General features: G+C 46.7%; 1 protein-coding gene across 1 annotated transcript in view; it reads left to right on the forward strand.

The window, feature by feature from the left end:
* NOL6 (nucleolar protein 6) overlaps positions 1 to 11,492 on the forward strand; it is a gene marked incomplete at its 5' end in the record, with an annotated part of 38,577 nt that extends 27,085 nt beyond the window's left edge. The window contains 3 exons of the mRNA XM_026087105.1: positions 556 to 753; positions 9,744 to 9,845; positions 11,094 to 11,492. Of these exons, the coding sequence (XP_025942890.1) occupies positions 556 to 753; positions 9,744 to 9,845; positions 11,094 to 11,243 (450 nt within the window). The remainder of the gene's footprint in view (positions 1 to 555; positions 754 to 9,743; positions 9,846 to 11,093) is intronic.
* Between the last annotated feature and the right edge of the window lie 4,154 nt (positions 11,493 to 15,646).

The following is a 15,646-nucleotide window of genomic DNA, read 5'->3' on the forward strand; positions in this document are numbered from 1 at the left end:
TGGGAAAACAAGTGAGGTAAATGTAGCCCTTTTGGCGAGATGTCTGATGTGACTGGAGAGCAGTTCCCCTTTCAAAGGGTTTAGCTTGCTAGAAGGTTGGGTTGCAGCAATGAAGTGTGTCCTTACTGGTGCACTTTGCTGGTCCGGAGAATATTTAGTTTATCCACAAGGAGATAGCTAAAAGGGGAGGCACATCACTCTAGACGTTGTTCTGGCTATAACGCTTGCACAGGGTGCAGGAGAATGAGGATCACATCCTATTTTGATGTGAGCAGAGCACATGATGGACCAGGATATGTCTCAGCCCAAAATGAATGGGGTGACCAGACAGGGCTGCAACACCCAGTGACTCCACCATAGAGGTATTTTTCCTAGAGACATTTTGTCAAACTTTTGACACCTCACAAAAATTTTGACTTTCACCTGCTGTTTTCTAAGGTGGCAGTGGGGGACAGGAGGGAATAAAATGCAAGTAATGACTTAGGAAATCTCTCCCAGCTCTCTTGCCCTCCTGTGTCCTATATTGCAAGTAGCACTGGTCTTTTCTCCCTGCAGATGGTCTTCCGCCCTCCTTTGGATTTCTATGATGTCCTAATCCACCTGAACCCAAACCAGATTCCTCGACATTTGGAGAGTGTGGACCGGCCAGTAAAGTCATTTTCCCGGGGAGTGGTGAAGAACAGTGCTGGAGTGAAGATCCTCTTCCCAGTGGTGGATTATGACCCTGTGCAGTGCTACCTCCAGGAGCTCAGAGTAAGCATGGCCCTTTGGGGAGATGGCAGGGGGTTGACTGCTGTAGTGGGAGTGGTGTTTTGCTGTGCAGATTGTTAGTTGCCTGCTGCTGAAGGACATGAGTGATGATATCTTTGCATATTTTGTATGTAATGGTCATTATTTATGCACATGTACATCTGAAATCACTTTTTCAGCAGAAAATATGGTGAGTGTACTGTCCATTTCATGGAAAAGGAAGCATTGCTGATGTGAGAATTGACCTTAAGTACAAAGTTACTGGGGCTCTTCTGAAGAAGGTGACGTTTCAGTGCAAAAGTGTCTCTAGTGTCATTTCTCTCCATTCAATTGACTCTTCCTGGCTTCTTACACCAGCTGGGGTGGATGCTGGAGGAACTGAATCATGGACTAGCTCCCATTCAGGACTGTTCATGGTGTGCTGGAGAGAGATGCTATGAGGGATGAGAACATCTGATGGTCTTACCTGTGTTTTATGGGATTATGTATGAGGCAGAAACTGCCACAGGCATCCATGGCATGGTCCCAACAGGGCTCCTGCTGTAAGGATCACAGATAAGCCAGAGACTGAATGAACCATAGAAACTGAATATTGGTCACAGAATGGTCTCTCCAAGGCTGGTTACATGCATGGTGGTTGGGGAAGTTGTTATGCTGGTGGTGTGAATAAGTGAAAAACATCAATATCCAAAGTCATCAATTCATTGCCCTTCCATCAGGTGGCCATGGCAAAGTGTCAGCAAACTGGGGGGTGCTAAGTAGGATGCTGGGTGGCAGTGGTGGTCCACACTAGATCTGGACAGCCAATACTTTGCAGATGTGTAGTCTGTGCCTCTTTGGCCCTTCTGAACTTTGCACACAATAGCTGAATAATTATTAATGTGCAGAGCGGTGAGACTGTGACACCCTTCTCCTTTCAAAAACTGGATTGATTTTCAAGTGCTGTCATCTGCTGCCCACAAAAGTGTTGTGAACATTGTCAGAATGTAGAAATTGTAGACTAGTTCTGATGAGAAGGATTCTGTGGAGGTCTCTGGTCCTGGGGCCTACTCAGGGCAGAGCCAACTTTGATATTAGAGCAGGTTGCACAGACCAATCCAGTTGAATGCTGAATATTTCCAAGGATGAAGATTTCCCTTCTCTCTGAGCTCGTGTCCCAGTATTTGAACACTCGCGTTGTGAAACTTATTTTTCCTGCTTTCTAACTGGAGTTTCCCTTGTTCCAGTGTGTTGGTTCCTCAGATCCCTTGTGGCAGTTGGACTATGCTTGTGGCAGCTTGTTTAAAGGCAGAGCCAGAGCTGTTAGTTGTGGAGGCTTTAGTTGTGCTCTTGCAGCTCTTGGCAGGCCCTGCCAGCCCTCCTGGGCAGCAGAGCTATTCAGTTGGCTTTCCTCTTGCCCTTCTCCCAGTTAATACACTCTGGAAGGTTTTGTCTGTCTTCCTTTGTGCTTCTCTTTTCTGAAGATTTGGTATCAGCTGCTCTTCAAGCTGAGTAGTTGCTTGCAGTGGGGAAGGAGATACACCTGCAAAAGAAAACCAGGTTTTGGGGAGCGACCTGCTCCCCTCCTAGGCCATGAGTGAGACTTTGTGCTCTGCAGGGTTCAGTGTTCGCTGATCCCCAGGTTGGCCAGAGGTGGACAGTGCTGTCCTTGCCCAACCCTGTACAGCTGTCTGAGCATTTCTCAGCTGCTACTGCCAGGCTTAGCAGTGGGTGGCAGCTGCAAGGAGAAACAGTGAAAAGGGCAGGATCTTGCCTTCTGGTCCAAGAAAAGAACTGCAGAGGTGCCTGAATTAAAACTCCAGGTCAGCCGGGAAGATCCTGGGTCCCTGCAGTTCAAGCTCCCCTTTTGCCCTAACCCAGATAGCTTAGGAGGTGGCCAAAGGTAACTTGCAAGGGTTTCTTCCAAGGTTTCCTCGCCCTGGGCACAGGGGCAGAGTGCTGTTAAATCCCAAGCTTCCTGGCAGCCCAGGTTGTGTGCTGATCTCTGCCTAGACCTTGGGAATCAGCTTTGGGTTCAGCAGAGCTGTCAGACTTAGCAAGGTGCAAGTTCAACCCTTCTGTCATGCGTACCAAATTGGGACAGTCCGGGGGGGGTGTGTGTGTGAGGGGGGGGGAAGTGAGAGACAGGGGTGCATTCAAGGGCTCTTTGAGGAAGAACATTGATATCTCACCCAGATTTCCCTGCTGATAGCACTGCTTTTCTATCTCGGAGTCAGGAAGGATGTGGAGGAGAAGAGAAAAGAGGTCCCCATTGCAGAGTGGGAAGTCTGCTGTCTTCAAGAAGGAAGGTGATTGGCAAGTTGGAGGTACTGAAGACATGTTGCAGAGACCTCTGGGAGATCTCTTGGAGTTCAGGATATGCAAGACGGAGGAAGAGAAACACCCTGCACAATACTTTAAAAAGGGAACAGGAAGCAAAGTGAGCAGTGCACTGTGCATCTTTTCTGGTGTCTGGATCTGAGGAGGAACATCAAGATGGGCCTCTCTGTTTTGTTCTTTAAATGATTAGGGTTTGATGTGCCCCCATGAAACCCTGATGAAGAGTCATAGAGCTGGGTAGGAAACAGAGCTTCTTAAGCCTGAAATACCTTGGAAGGGAGGATTAGAGCTGAATGGAGTGTTTTAGCAGCTGCCAAGGCACTGAAGGCATTTGTGTGCATGGAGCCAGGACCACTGTGTCTCCAGAGAGGTCAGAGTGCTCATGAAGACTGGGCAGGAGGTTAACTTCTTACTCAAAGAGGAACTTGAGAATACTGGAAGAGCCAATGGGGAAAGCAGTCTCCTTGGAAGCTGTTGACAGACTTGCCTCAAATCCAGCCATAAATTGAAGCCCTCAATCAGGAAACTCATCAGGGTGTGTTGCAGTTTATAACACTTTTTTATGTTTCCGTTCAACTCTGTGTCCTGAAAGAGATGTGTCAGCAAATGGGTCCAGAAGTGCAAGGTGCAGAGGAGACTTCCCTGGAAAGCAGTTTTAATTATCCTTTAAGCAATTATGACTTAATTGATCTAGTCAATTATGACATCCAAACTGTCTGTGAATTTTTACTGCCCGTTTAATAGAGGTAATAACAGACTTGGAGTATAGTTGGCCTAGCTTACAAATTATAGGTAGTCCTAAATCCATTATACCAGCATCCTGATGAAGAAACAGATAGACAGGAGCAAAGCTCATCTTTTGTTGGAAGCGGCATAGTGTTCCTAAAGAGGGAGTGTGTGTTTGGGCTCTCCTGTTCTTTGACCATGGGTGCTCTGGAGGGAGCAGAGCAGGGGCTGGTCACAGGTTCCTCAGAAAAGAAAGCTAGGGGATAGAGAGCCTGAAATCTGCCTCAACAGTGCTGGCTGGGGGTTTTCCCCTCCTGTTGAAGGGTCTGAGATAGGTATGACTGTGTTCCTTTTTGGCCATCATGTGGGAGGTATCTTGCAGTACCAGTTCTCTTTGCTCTCCTAGCTTCCAGGTCAATAGTAGGCAGATCTGAAGGGGTTGATGAATATCTCTTTCTGAGCAACAGGAGTCACTTCCCCTTGAAAAGTTACTGAGGTGACAGTTGCACATGAAAGAGTTGCTACCAGCCACCTTTGCTCTCCAATAACCCAGCTGTGTCCACCTATTTTGGAAGGCATCAAAACCCAGCTTTGCATTGCTGTGATGCCAGCAAGCAGGCGATGCACAGCTGTAGGTAGAAGCTACCCTGTCAGAAGTCATCCAGCTTCATGTCTCAGGATCCTGATGCTGTTGCTTAAAAGCCAGGCCTTCTGCATTGGCAGTGTACTTTGACCTGGCTTTGGTTTGCAGTCTTTTCGATGTCCTTGCATTTTTTACTCCACTGACTTTTGCTCAAAGCAGCATTCAGATCCTCCTTGTTCTGGTGGCTGGGAGCTCTGGAAGTGATCTGAACGCAGCAGGATGTTGGCACCAAAAAGAATTGTGGTGACAATTAAGTGACAGTAGCAAATCCGTACAAGAGATTTTGGATGAGAAGGTGCTTTAACACAGGACTAGCTGGCTTTGACTCAGAGTAATTTGCTATCCCTTAATAGCACTAACCACAGAATTGAGCAATGGGGTTGTAGCTGTTGCTGACAGTGCAGCCATGGTGGTTTTATAACAACAAAGGGAGACACCTGCCATGCAGCAATGCCACAAAATTTTGTTCTCAGTTATGGGTGAAAAAGAAACATCTGTCCTTTTCTGAGCTTGCCATGTGGAAAAAGGGATTTCAATGCCTGGACATACTGACTGAGCTGAAAGGGGCAGGGAGTAGAGTCTTCCCCAGCGTCCCTGGCCGCATAACTAGGAGATCTACTTTGTCCTGTCCAACCTGTTTGCACCCAGAGGATTCCCTGTTCTCAAAGCAAAGGGGTTAGCAAAGCAGAAGCTCTCTGGAGCCAGAGGATGGGTGCATGATTTCCACAGGGAGCCTGATCAGAGGAGAAAATGAAAGTGAAGGAAGTGTTAGGCCCTGACTGCTTTAACTTTTCCTGCTCCAAGGGGATGTGCTGCAGAAGCTAGTCTGATTGAGTTGCTTTGGTGCCTGAGAGGCTCTGGGTAAAGATGAAAGGCTGGTCATGGGATTCAGACAGTGAACTCTTAAATTCCAGAACAGATCTGATGGAAAAGGCATGTCCTGAGAGTTGGTCCAGATGAGAAGGCTTTGCAGACAGATGCTTTGGAGGGAAAGCAGGTGCCAGACTTCCTACAGAGAGGGCTTCCCTGGAGCCTCAGATCTTAACCGAGTGTCTACAAGACCTTTCCAGTGTCTACAGTCCTGAGCATCACAGCAAGCAAACCCTGGATTGGGTCCTGATTGGAATTCTCCAGTGAGACTAAATTAAGTTTTTAAAGAACTCGGCCAAGTCTCCCTTTGAATCTCTCTCATGACCGTACTGGCTCATTTCCTTTCCTTAAGCGATTGCCATACTCGCTGTTTTTTCCTCAAGAGCTGCAGAACTGGGCGCCTCATCTGCAGTTCTGCACTGTTTGCTAGAGATGTGGTATGTGAAGGATCACTTAGCCCAGCTGTTATTCCAGGGTGGTTTGGGTATCCTTTGGAGTTCAAGGGAAGATCTTTCTGCCTGCGTCAAGCAAGTCTTATGGATGAATTTGTTGTGTCCATCTGTGTGCATTCAGGAACTCACAAAGCCAGAAGACTCTGGCCTCCTCCAAAAAGTCTAGATGCAGGGAAAGTCAAATTCAGCTGCCWGAGCCCTCTCAGTCTGCATGTCTACATGACACTGTTTTAAGACTTAATGTTTCTTATCAGGTCTTTGGTCTCACTGAGTCCCTGGATATGCATCTCTCTCTTTCACTGGTATTTAACTGTCTCTGGTTGTGCATGTCTGTTGAAGAGCTCATGGCAAAGGAGCTGCCCACCTTCCTTGTACAGGGGAGATTTTTCTGTGTGGATGAACAAGACTATTTTCTGCCTTACTGTAAACATCCTTTTCACTAGCGTGGTGGTTTGCATTTCTTGTTCCCTCACGCAAGACCTATCTGGGAGATTTACAGCCCTCCTCCTTCTTTCTTCCACAGTGTAGGAATGTATATCTTGCTACTACATGTTAAGAAGGAATTAATAGTTGGTATTAAACGTTCTCAGTCTTGTAAAACATATAAGCTGTGGTTATGGGACATAACCGGCGGAGTCTTTTCAGGTCAGACTGCTCCCTTCCTGTTTTAACTGACAGGCCTAACTCCTCTTATGGCATCTTTCTGACAGGCAGAGACAAACTCAAAAAGATCTGTGGGCTTTCCTAGTACAGAAAGGAAACCTTCCTGTCTGGATCTATGCCCTTGGAGGGGCAGAAGTGGCAGGAAATTCCCCGCTCTTACAGCTGCAGAGCAGCTATGTGACTTTTAACACAGTGCCCTTGGGTCAGGGGGTGGATGCACACACGTGTGGATATGCACATGGGCGTGCATGTACATATCGAGGCMTGCTGCCCCTCGTGCTCCTTGGATGAGCTCAAAGGCACTTGTTAATTTTATTCCTGGAGGTAATGCCTTCCTACAGGCCTGCTTTGAATCTCTCCTATAGGAAGTCACCAAAACTTTTTGCATTGAGTGAGCTGGTGGATTGGTGGGCAAGGCATATTTTCTAATGCAGCCAGGAGAGCATTAGTGCTTTTTTTAAATTTATTTAATTAATTTATTATTTTTTTTCTTGCCATACCACTTTGCTGCTGGGAACCCCCAGAAGGAGGATGTGCATGCTGCTCTGATGAGGCACTAGGAAGTGGAAGAGTTTGAGTGGTTTGCAATATCTTTCAACAGGTGAATCCCAAAGGCAGCACCTGGGTTTCTTTTCTCTTTTAAAAACCCTCTGATACAGAGGCAACCCTGGCCTGGTTTTCTTAGCAGTGCTCCTTGCTCTGTCTGTTGTGTAACCTGTGAGCATCAGGGCCATGTTTGCAGTAGGATGGCAAGGACTGTAAAGTGTTAACAACATACATAGTTGTTTGTGGGAAGTAAGTAGCTGTAGTTATTTTAATAGAGTTTTATACAGGCAGATCCCTCATGAGAGCACTTAAGAAGCTCTAAGCACTGAGCAAATGTTGATTGATGCATTTACCACTTGAACTGCCATAGTACCAGGAAGAGTTGCTAGGTGCAATTTGGGTGCAGAGACCTCCCCTGCCCCAGACAGCTCCTATTCTACCAGCAGATGTGATGCAAGGAGCCCAGTCTCCAGGTCTAAGTAGGAGCAGTGAGAAAATGGGTGGGTGAATGGTTAGGGGGAAAAAAAAACCTAGAAACCAAACCACAATAATGTAGTTGCTTAACTAGCAAGCACTTATCTCATTGCAAAATCCATGCTTTAGTCTGAACTGCTTAATCCAGTAATTTCATTTTAGATCAGGGTATTGTTTTACTCAAACACCTTTCTCCATCCCTCTGGTCCTACCAGGCTTTCTCCGGGCCTTTAGGACTGAACCGTGACAAAAAACAGGGTGACTGAGAAGGGATTAGGGGTTCAAATGTGTTCCCCACCTTTCCTCCCTTTTCTTTTAAACTTTCCCTTGAGGAAGGTGTTTGCAGGTCCAGGCAAGCCCGTTGACACTGGCCATAGAGAATGGGATGTGGAAAGGGAGACGAACTGTGTTTGCTTTTACTCTCCAAGCCTCTGTACAAACAGAAGTGTGGTGACTAATATATCAGTCCCTTTTAATGCTGCAGTTTCCCAGGAGCTGAATGTGCATCTCTGCAGCTCAGAGTAGCTGGCCTGAAGCTCCGTCACGTGCACTGCAAGTACAGAAGCCTGCCCTTTGCAGGGTTTTTGAACTGGGTGCCATCTACCTATCTGCCCTCTGCTCCCTGTTGTCTAGTTTAAAGGTGCTGGGTATTGGATAGAACAGCGGGTTTTTTGGGGAAATGAGCTGAGTCTATGAGGGCTGCTTTCCTGCAAATGCTCCTGGCTCCTCTCCAGCAAGATATGCCTGTAAAAATATCTTTCTTGTAGAGAGCATCATGTTGCCCTGGAGACTTCACCCCATAAATAATAGGGCATTTTCAGGTTCTCCCATGCTCTGGTTCCCTTTGTGAGTGATCGCTCCCATTTGCTTCAGAAAATTGTGCGCTGGTGGCCAGCATACCCTGTGCTTTGCCCTTCACTGAGTTTTCCCTCCCTCCTGCTGTTTGCCTTTCGGCAAAAGGAGGAATTTTCCATGTTGACTGAGCTCTGAGCTTTGTTGGTTGGTCTCAGCTGAGAAACAGCAGGGCAGGTTGCCTCTTTCTCAATGTATTTTTAGTCAGTTGTTTCCAAGATAGTTTGAGATAATGTTCTGACCAGCCTGGCCCCTATGAAGATCCTGTGGGGTGGGATGAGCTGGCAGGTCTCAGGACCTTCCCAGCTTGCTGGCCTGATCATGTTGCCCTCCATGCTGCATCAAGTTCAGACTCATAAATCTGGCTCTGAAGGTTACAGACAACGCTGCCCCTCCCTACTTATCGGCTCTTGGCGCTTCAAATGCCACCCCACCCTTTCGGATGGCTGGTAATACCAACCCAATCCACCTTTTCCTCCTACCACTGCCTCTTACTGTTTCCAGGCCAGCCCTTGCCCATAAAAGACCCTTTCCAATTAGTTTGCCCTAGATGCTGATTTTCATGCATGTCCTCATGAAAACCTCATGATGCAATATTGCCAATAGGGACTTAATTCTCTTTATCTTTAAGAGTGTTGCAGAGGTACAGCTGAGGAAATTAAGGCAATGCAATCACCATAATGCTTTTGGCCATCAGGAGAAGGATGAAAAGGCAGCAGCTTCTCAGCTGTCTTGGTCAGCTGCATCTGGGATGCATGCCTCCAGGTGCCAGCCCTATTGGGTGCTGATCTGTCAGGCCAAACTGTCCGGTTTGAAGTTGCTCACATGCAGTGTTGTTTACTTTTGTTGCAGTGCTCATCCCCTGCATCCTTGCTGGGCTGGGAATCCAGCTCATGTGTGCTTGGGGGAAAACAGACTGGGATTTAGTCATCTCTTTTTGCAGCTCTCTTTTGGAGCTCTCCTGCCTGGCAGCTGCCAAAGGAGGCTGCTCACTGATAACAGCTGCTGAAAAACTGGAGCAGGGAGAGCAGATTCCTGAAAAACCTCCACTRTGATTTCATTGATTTGTACCACGCAAGGCTCTAGGGGGTCCAACTTCCTAGAGCTGAATGCCAACTTCTGGCTGCTCTTGCAGGCCTGTGGAAGGTAGTGGCTCATGTTTCTGCTCTCTGGGACAGCAAGAGGTAGTCAGCAATTAGGCCTGCATACAAAACTTAGTGGCTTTTCACTGCCTCCATCAAGGCTGGTAGACCAGAAACAGTAGAAAGCACCCAAGACTTGTCCATGGGCTGCCAGTTCTTGTTCCTTGTTGGGAATCCAGTGGAAGCATTGCAAGTTTGGTCCTGGTTTGTGTGGAGCTATTGTGTGTCACTGTGTAAGGGTACCTAATCAGAGAAGAGATCTGGATCTAGGATGTTTCATGTGACGCCTGTTTTTGTTCTCCCCAGGATGCCTTCAGTGATCTTGCCTTGTTCTTTTATGACAAGTATGGTGGGGAAGTGATTGCAGTTTTGTGGAAACCTTTGAGCTTTCAGCCTCAGCCATTTAAGGTGAGTTCTTGACTCTGCTTTAAACTTCATGTTGCCTTTAGTATCCTGAATGGTTAGAAGGCTGTTTTCAGCATTGTAATTGCTTTATCTGACTCATCAACCCAAAAGCTCTTTGAGAAGTTGAGCTAATACTTCTGTCCCTGTCTTAGAGGGGGTGAAACTGGGGCAGGGATGTGGCCATGGTTCCTTAGTCATCAGCAGAGCTGAAAAGAGAACTTGTATCCCTAGATGAGCCCCAGTACCTGATTGTTAGGTCAAAACAGACCTTCCTCTTCCAGGTGCTCTTCTCTGGTGCCTTTTTGGGAGATGGGGGATGCACTGTTTGCCAAAGATGATTGGTATGTGTAGCAGGCTGTCTCTGGTTCTCATGGGCTAGGTGTCTCTTACCCAGAAATACCCAATCTGTAAGAAGCTGGGGTGGCAGCCCCAGGTTTGTAGTGCCCCAGTCCTGTTGATATATGGAGATGTTTTCCAGCTGCAGTATATGGGTTGGTGAAATCTAGAGGGTGGTTAAGGTAGCTCTGAGGCATGCCAGAGTGATTCATGCTGCTTTCTATGAAGGAAAGACGCAAAGAAACTGGTGACTCATGACTCAGAGTTGACAGTCCAGGCTCTTCTGCTGTCAGTCTCCCTCTGGGTGACTTATCTCTTCTCTCTTTGTGGCCAGAGGCATTGGCCAATTCAGCCTGGCTGCTGTTGTGAAACGTGGTTATTCACAGCAGTGAAACAAGAGAAGTAGATGCTTGGATCTGATCTGATCTTGGCCTGCTTAAACATGAGTATTTTACCCTGATAGAGCCAAGGATCTTTCCCACCTCGATGTCTTCACACTTGACAACAGATCAGAGCCTAGGTGGTTAATCATTCTGGGATACCGGGCCTTTTGAACACCGTGTCTGCTCTGCTTAGCAGGCTCCTCCATGCTCCCATGCCTGCCAGTGTGCTGTTCTCCAGTTTCTACCATGCTCCTGTATGAGGCAATTGTGTTTCTCTTCTTCCCTTACACTCTTTGGACTGTGGCTGCGGTATAAACCATGTAAAGAGCTGAAATAACCACTCTTGCAGCATTTTATTACTTTTAATAATGATAGATGATGGTGAAGAGAAGTGAAGCTGAAAAAATCAAGTATAGTGCTGTGAGAGGGTTGGATGTGTTGAGGCAGGAGAGCAGTTACTTCTCTTACTTGGGGCTTGCAAAGCAAATCTGAGCAGGTGTTCCCATTTGCACAACTTGTGTGTGTCTTACAGGTCTCCAGCATGAAAGGAAGGATGGTGACGACTCTGAACAACGAGCTGGTCTGTGTTCCCAATGTGGAGGCGATTCTGGAGGACTTTGAAGTTTTGGGAGAGGGTCTGGTCAAAAGAGTGGAAGCTCGTACTGAGAAATGGACCATCTAAGGCCCCTGAGAGGTGTCAGAGGGACCTGTTTGGAAGCAGAGTGTTTGTTCACTCCAGAACTCTTCCTTTTTACAAATCGGTCCTAGGAAAGGCTTTAGGTATTTTAAATTCCAAACTGTACCTCTTGCTCTATTTATCTTTATATGCCTTCTTCAGAGAAGTACTGTTGTTCTTGAGAAAGGATCTATTACTGTTTTTAAGAATAAAAATACCTTTTTTATTTTGGAGAAAATATAAAGATGGCATGAAGCATTTGAAAGTTCTCCTGTTTGTCACAGGAAACAAGGTTGTGTTCATGGGGAAAATGTTAAGCCCTGAAAACTCTGGCTGGGGTGGGTGTTGAGAAGCTCTTTTCTAGTTAAATAGAGAGATGTATTCGGTGTTATTCTAAGGGCCCACAAAACCAAAGAGATACTGAGCCATCCAAAAATGACCAGATTGTTCCCCTATATTTAGCACTGGTAAGACCACATTTGGGGTGCTGTGTCCAGTTTTGGGCTCCCCAGTACAATAGAGATATGGACATCCTAGCACAAGTCCAGTACAGGGCCACAATGATGACGAAGAGCTTGGAGCATCTGACATATGAGGAGAAGCTGAGTCTACTGGGATCATTTAGCCTGAAAAAGGGAAGGCTCAGGGGCAATCTTACCAATGTGTATAAATACCTGACTGGGGATAGTAAAGAAGTTGGAGCCAGACTCTTCTCAGTGGTACCAAATGACAGGATGTGAGGAACAAATTGAAATACAGGAAATTCCAGTTAAAGGAAAAGCGTTTTTACTGTGATGGTGATCAAATAATGGTACAGATTGCCCAGAGAGGTTGTGGAGTCTCCATCCTTGGAGATGTTCAAAACTTGACTAGATGAGGTCCTGGGCAGCCTGCTCTAGGTGACCTCGCTTTGAACAGGGGGCTGTGCCAGATGATCTCTAGATGTCCCTTCCAACCTCAGATGTTCTGTGATTCAGTGATACTTGTCTTATCTGAAATGAGTATGGGGACTCCTGTTGGGGAAAGAGAGAAAGCCTCATCCTACACTTTTGAGCGAGGCAGAACACCTTTTCTAACAGCAAAATGCAAATGAATCACGTGCAATAAAGGAAACTGGGACTTGATGACAGCAGATATTACTGAAACCAAAAATAGACAGAGCTTGGTTGGAAAGGCAAGTGGATATTTAGGCTGTTTGATAACCGTAGACAGTCATTGCTTGATAAAGGAACATTCTGGGTAGGAGGTTAAATCTGTTGCTTCAAGATCTGCTGGTCTTTCCTTTCTCCTCCCGGYGGAGGAGATTCGCACCTTTCTCTGAAGCAATTGGAAGCGGACTGTGGCAGAGATGGGGTATTGGTTTGATGCTGCATAGTCATTCATGCCCGTTGACGCAGAGTTTGGAGGCACAGTGTGCCCTATGGGATTCATATGCAAGTGTGTAATACGCACAGCCCCAAATGGAAACGTGCATGGTGTGTTAAAATCATGAGAAATGCTTTTTCCCTTTTTTCTGTGCCAGTGGCTGAGAAAGGCTGTGGGCGAAATGTTTTGCCATGGCATGCTGCCCATCTATTGCATGCAAGAGCTTTTTAATACAACTGAACTGAAAAAATGTAAAACACTTAGTGAGCAAAACACATATCAAACCTGAGAATAAAACATCATACTCTGTTGCTGCCATGACTCCTTTAGCATAAGAAGATGCTGACGGGCCCATTACTAAATGAGATGCAGGCAGTGATTTCAACAGGTTTTAGAAGCAGTTAATTAGGGATTAATTTTTTACAGCTTCTCTTTGTTCTGATTTATCATCCTCGAGATGATGGAATCACCCAGCCCGCCTTCAGCAAAGGCTGTAATTGTCCTGGGTAGTCAGATTAGTTCTGCTTTTCCTGTCAATCTGCAGAAGCTGCCTTCACTCTGGAGGTGCAGTTTGATGTTGGGGACCTGCCTACAAAACTTTTGGACAGCACTCGAGCTGCAGCACTGGCTGCTTGTGCCAGAGCTCTGCCTGTTTCCTCCACGTCCCGTCCTGCCCTTGTTTTTCCTCTTGTGTATTTTGGATGTAAATGGTTTTAGGTTGGGGCGTACTCTTCGCTGAGTATATCCTTGCTCTTCCCTAAGGCAGGAGGTGTGTGCTGAAGCCTGTGTTGTTAACTCACAGGGTTAGGCAGAGCTGATCTAACCCTGTTGTTGCACCAGGGGTACTCGGAGTTCCTGTGTGCAGACGGCTTCCCTGCTCCCCCTTCCCGGGACTTGGCAGGGCTGTCACRGGAGCGGGTACCATGGGGCTCTGCCCCATGCTGGCTTATTCGCTGCCAGGGAATATTTAAAGAGAGACGAACTCTGTTCTTGCAGCCAAGTGGTGTCATACTCCTTCCTGCTCTGTCCTCTCTAGGCCAGCTCCTGCACAGCGTAGCTTGTGGGATACACCAAGGATATGCCCTGCAGGGTAACACTGCAGCATCTCTGCTTTTACCTGCTTGTGTTACATTGTCAGCTATCTTATTACTAGTCCATTTCCTTTATGCTTTTAAAAAGATGATAAACTCCATGCAGCTTGAAGCTATCATGCATTGGATCCCCTCTCTGCTCCTCTCTATTCCTTCAGCCTCCTGCCATATTCTTCCTCCTCCTTGTTCTTGGGTAAAAACACTACCATTTGCAGTGTGCAGCAAATGGCCAGGCAGCCTCCAGGTCTTTTATGGTGTAATAGCCTTGTACAAAAATAACTATGCCAAGATAACTGTTGATAAATGAACTCGCTGGTAGCCAAACCCTCGTACAAGTACTAACCTGCTACTGTTTCACAAACTTATGCCACCATGATCAACAGCCAGATGTGAACTTAAGTCAGGTCTGTGCTGCAGATGCTTGTCAGGTAAATGTCCATTTTGGTGACTGATACTGGTTTAGCAGCAAAGGCCCTGAAATAGATGCATTTAGACCAGCAAAACACAACTGCTCTCCCAGCTTACATCACTCTGGGGGGTACAGCTATGCCAGTGAAAGCTACCCAAGTCACATGTTATTCCAGCTGTGCTTACAATGCTCTTCATGCTGCCAGGCCTTGGTCCTGCCACGTGTGGAGTGATAGAGCATGAAACTTGGCACTGATATTAACTACTCTCATCAGTCATGGGCTGTTCCCAGCACTGCTGCACTGCAGCAGAAGCATCAGTTGATCCATGGTACCTGAGTCCTTGTTTAGAGGAGGAGTAAAGTCCTCAATGCCCCAAATTCCTCAGCATGCAAATACCTTTTTTAAAGCACAGTTGAGCCATTCTGGAAATTTGTTTGCATGGCCAAACATTACGAATGTTCTGGACCATGATTTATCATCTGCTAAAGCCAGACCCTGGCTCTCAGTGTGCCTGCTACAGGTGGACAAAAGCTCCTTGAAATTCAGCTGGAAAGCCGGGGTTARATCAGAGCAGTTAGGAGGCCATTGCTCGTGAAAGCGAGGTGCTGGTAACTTTGTTGTGCTGCCACAAGTCGCTTTGACCTATCATGTAGAAAGCCCTGTGCGAGAAGTGAGCGGGGCAGAACTGCAACGTTCAGATGATGCCCACTCCCTGCAACACCAGAGCTGCGGCCTCCTCTCGGTCTGGCCTGGTTGGCACGCTCACTGACAGCTGGATTTTTGTAAACTGATAGGAGACCTTTGAAGCTGTTTATGGAGAGTCTCTGATGCATGCTGGGTGAGCACAGAGGGGGAGATGTTACCAAACATGCAGCTGGGCTGGAATGAGGATGCCTTGTTAGTGAGTGGATGGGTTACAGCAGACCTTTCTAAAAGCTGCTGTGTCTTCCTAAGCCTTTATCTCAGCCATCCTTTGGGCAGCTTTCTTTTAAAGGGGTCAGCTTGTGTTTTGCAAGGATGTTTTGTGAAGAAGCAGTTGCTGGAAGACACATGGTGTTGCATCTGAAAAGGGGATGATAGATTGAGCCTTTCTCCTTACCCCAGACACTTGCTGTTCTCTGCGGGCCTTTGATAGGTTGAAAGGCAATCACCAGGTTTATGAAACAAAATTTCGGAAACAAGTTTATGGAAAAAAACTRGGAGCAAGGAGGATGATTTAAAGGATGTAGGGATGATCAGAACAATTCAAATGTTTTGGGGTTTTCCTGCCCTTTGAACTGTTCAGCTATTTCTTCTTTGTTGATTTGGAAAGCCAAGATCTTTTCAGGGATGCTTTGGGTGTCTCAGGCTGTCTAGTTTGAGGTTGACTCCCTGAAAGCACCAAGCACTTGTCTCCTTCAAATAAAGGCTCTTATAAGGAGCATTTTGCTTGGGCACCCRAAATCACTGGTCATTTTTGAAAACCCTTAGCCTAAATTTCCATGGCTGGCTGGGGAAGGAGGGGTTGTTCATTTTTTGGCGCAGGAAGGAAATAGTCTCCCCT

The sequence above is a fragment of the Apteryx rowi genome, unplaced genomic scaffold (genome assembly GCF_003343035.1).
Source record: "Apteryx rowi isolate R43461 unplaced genomic scaffold, aptRow1 scaffold_700, whole genome shotgun sequence".
NCBI lineage: Eukaryota > Metazoa > Chordata > Aves > Apterygiformes > Apterygidae > Apteryx > Apteryx rowi.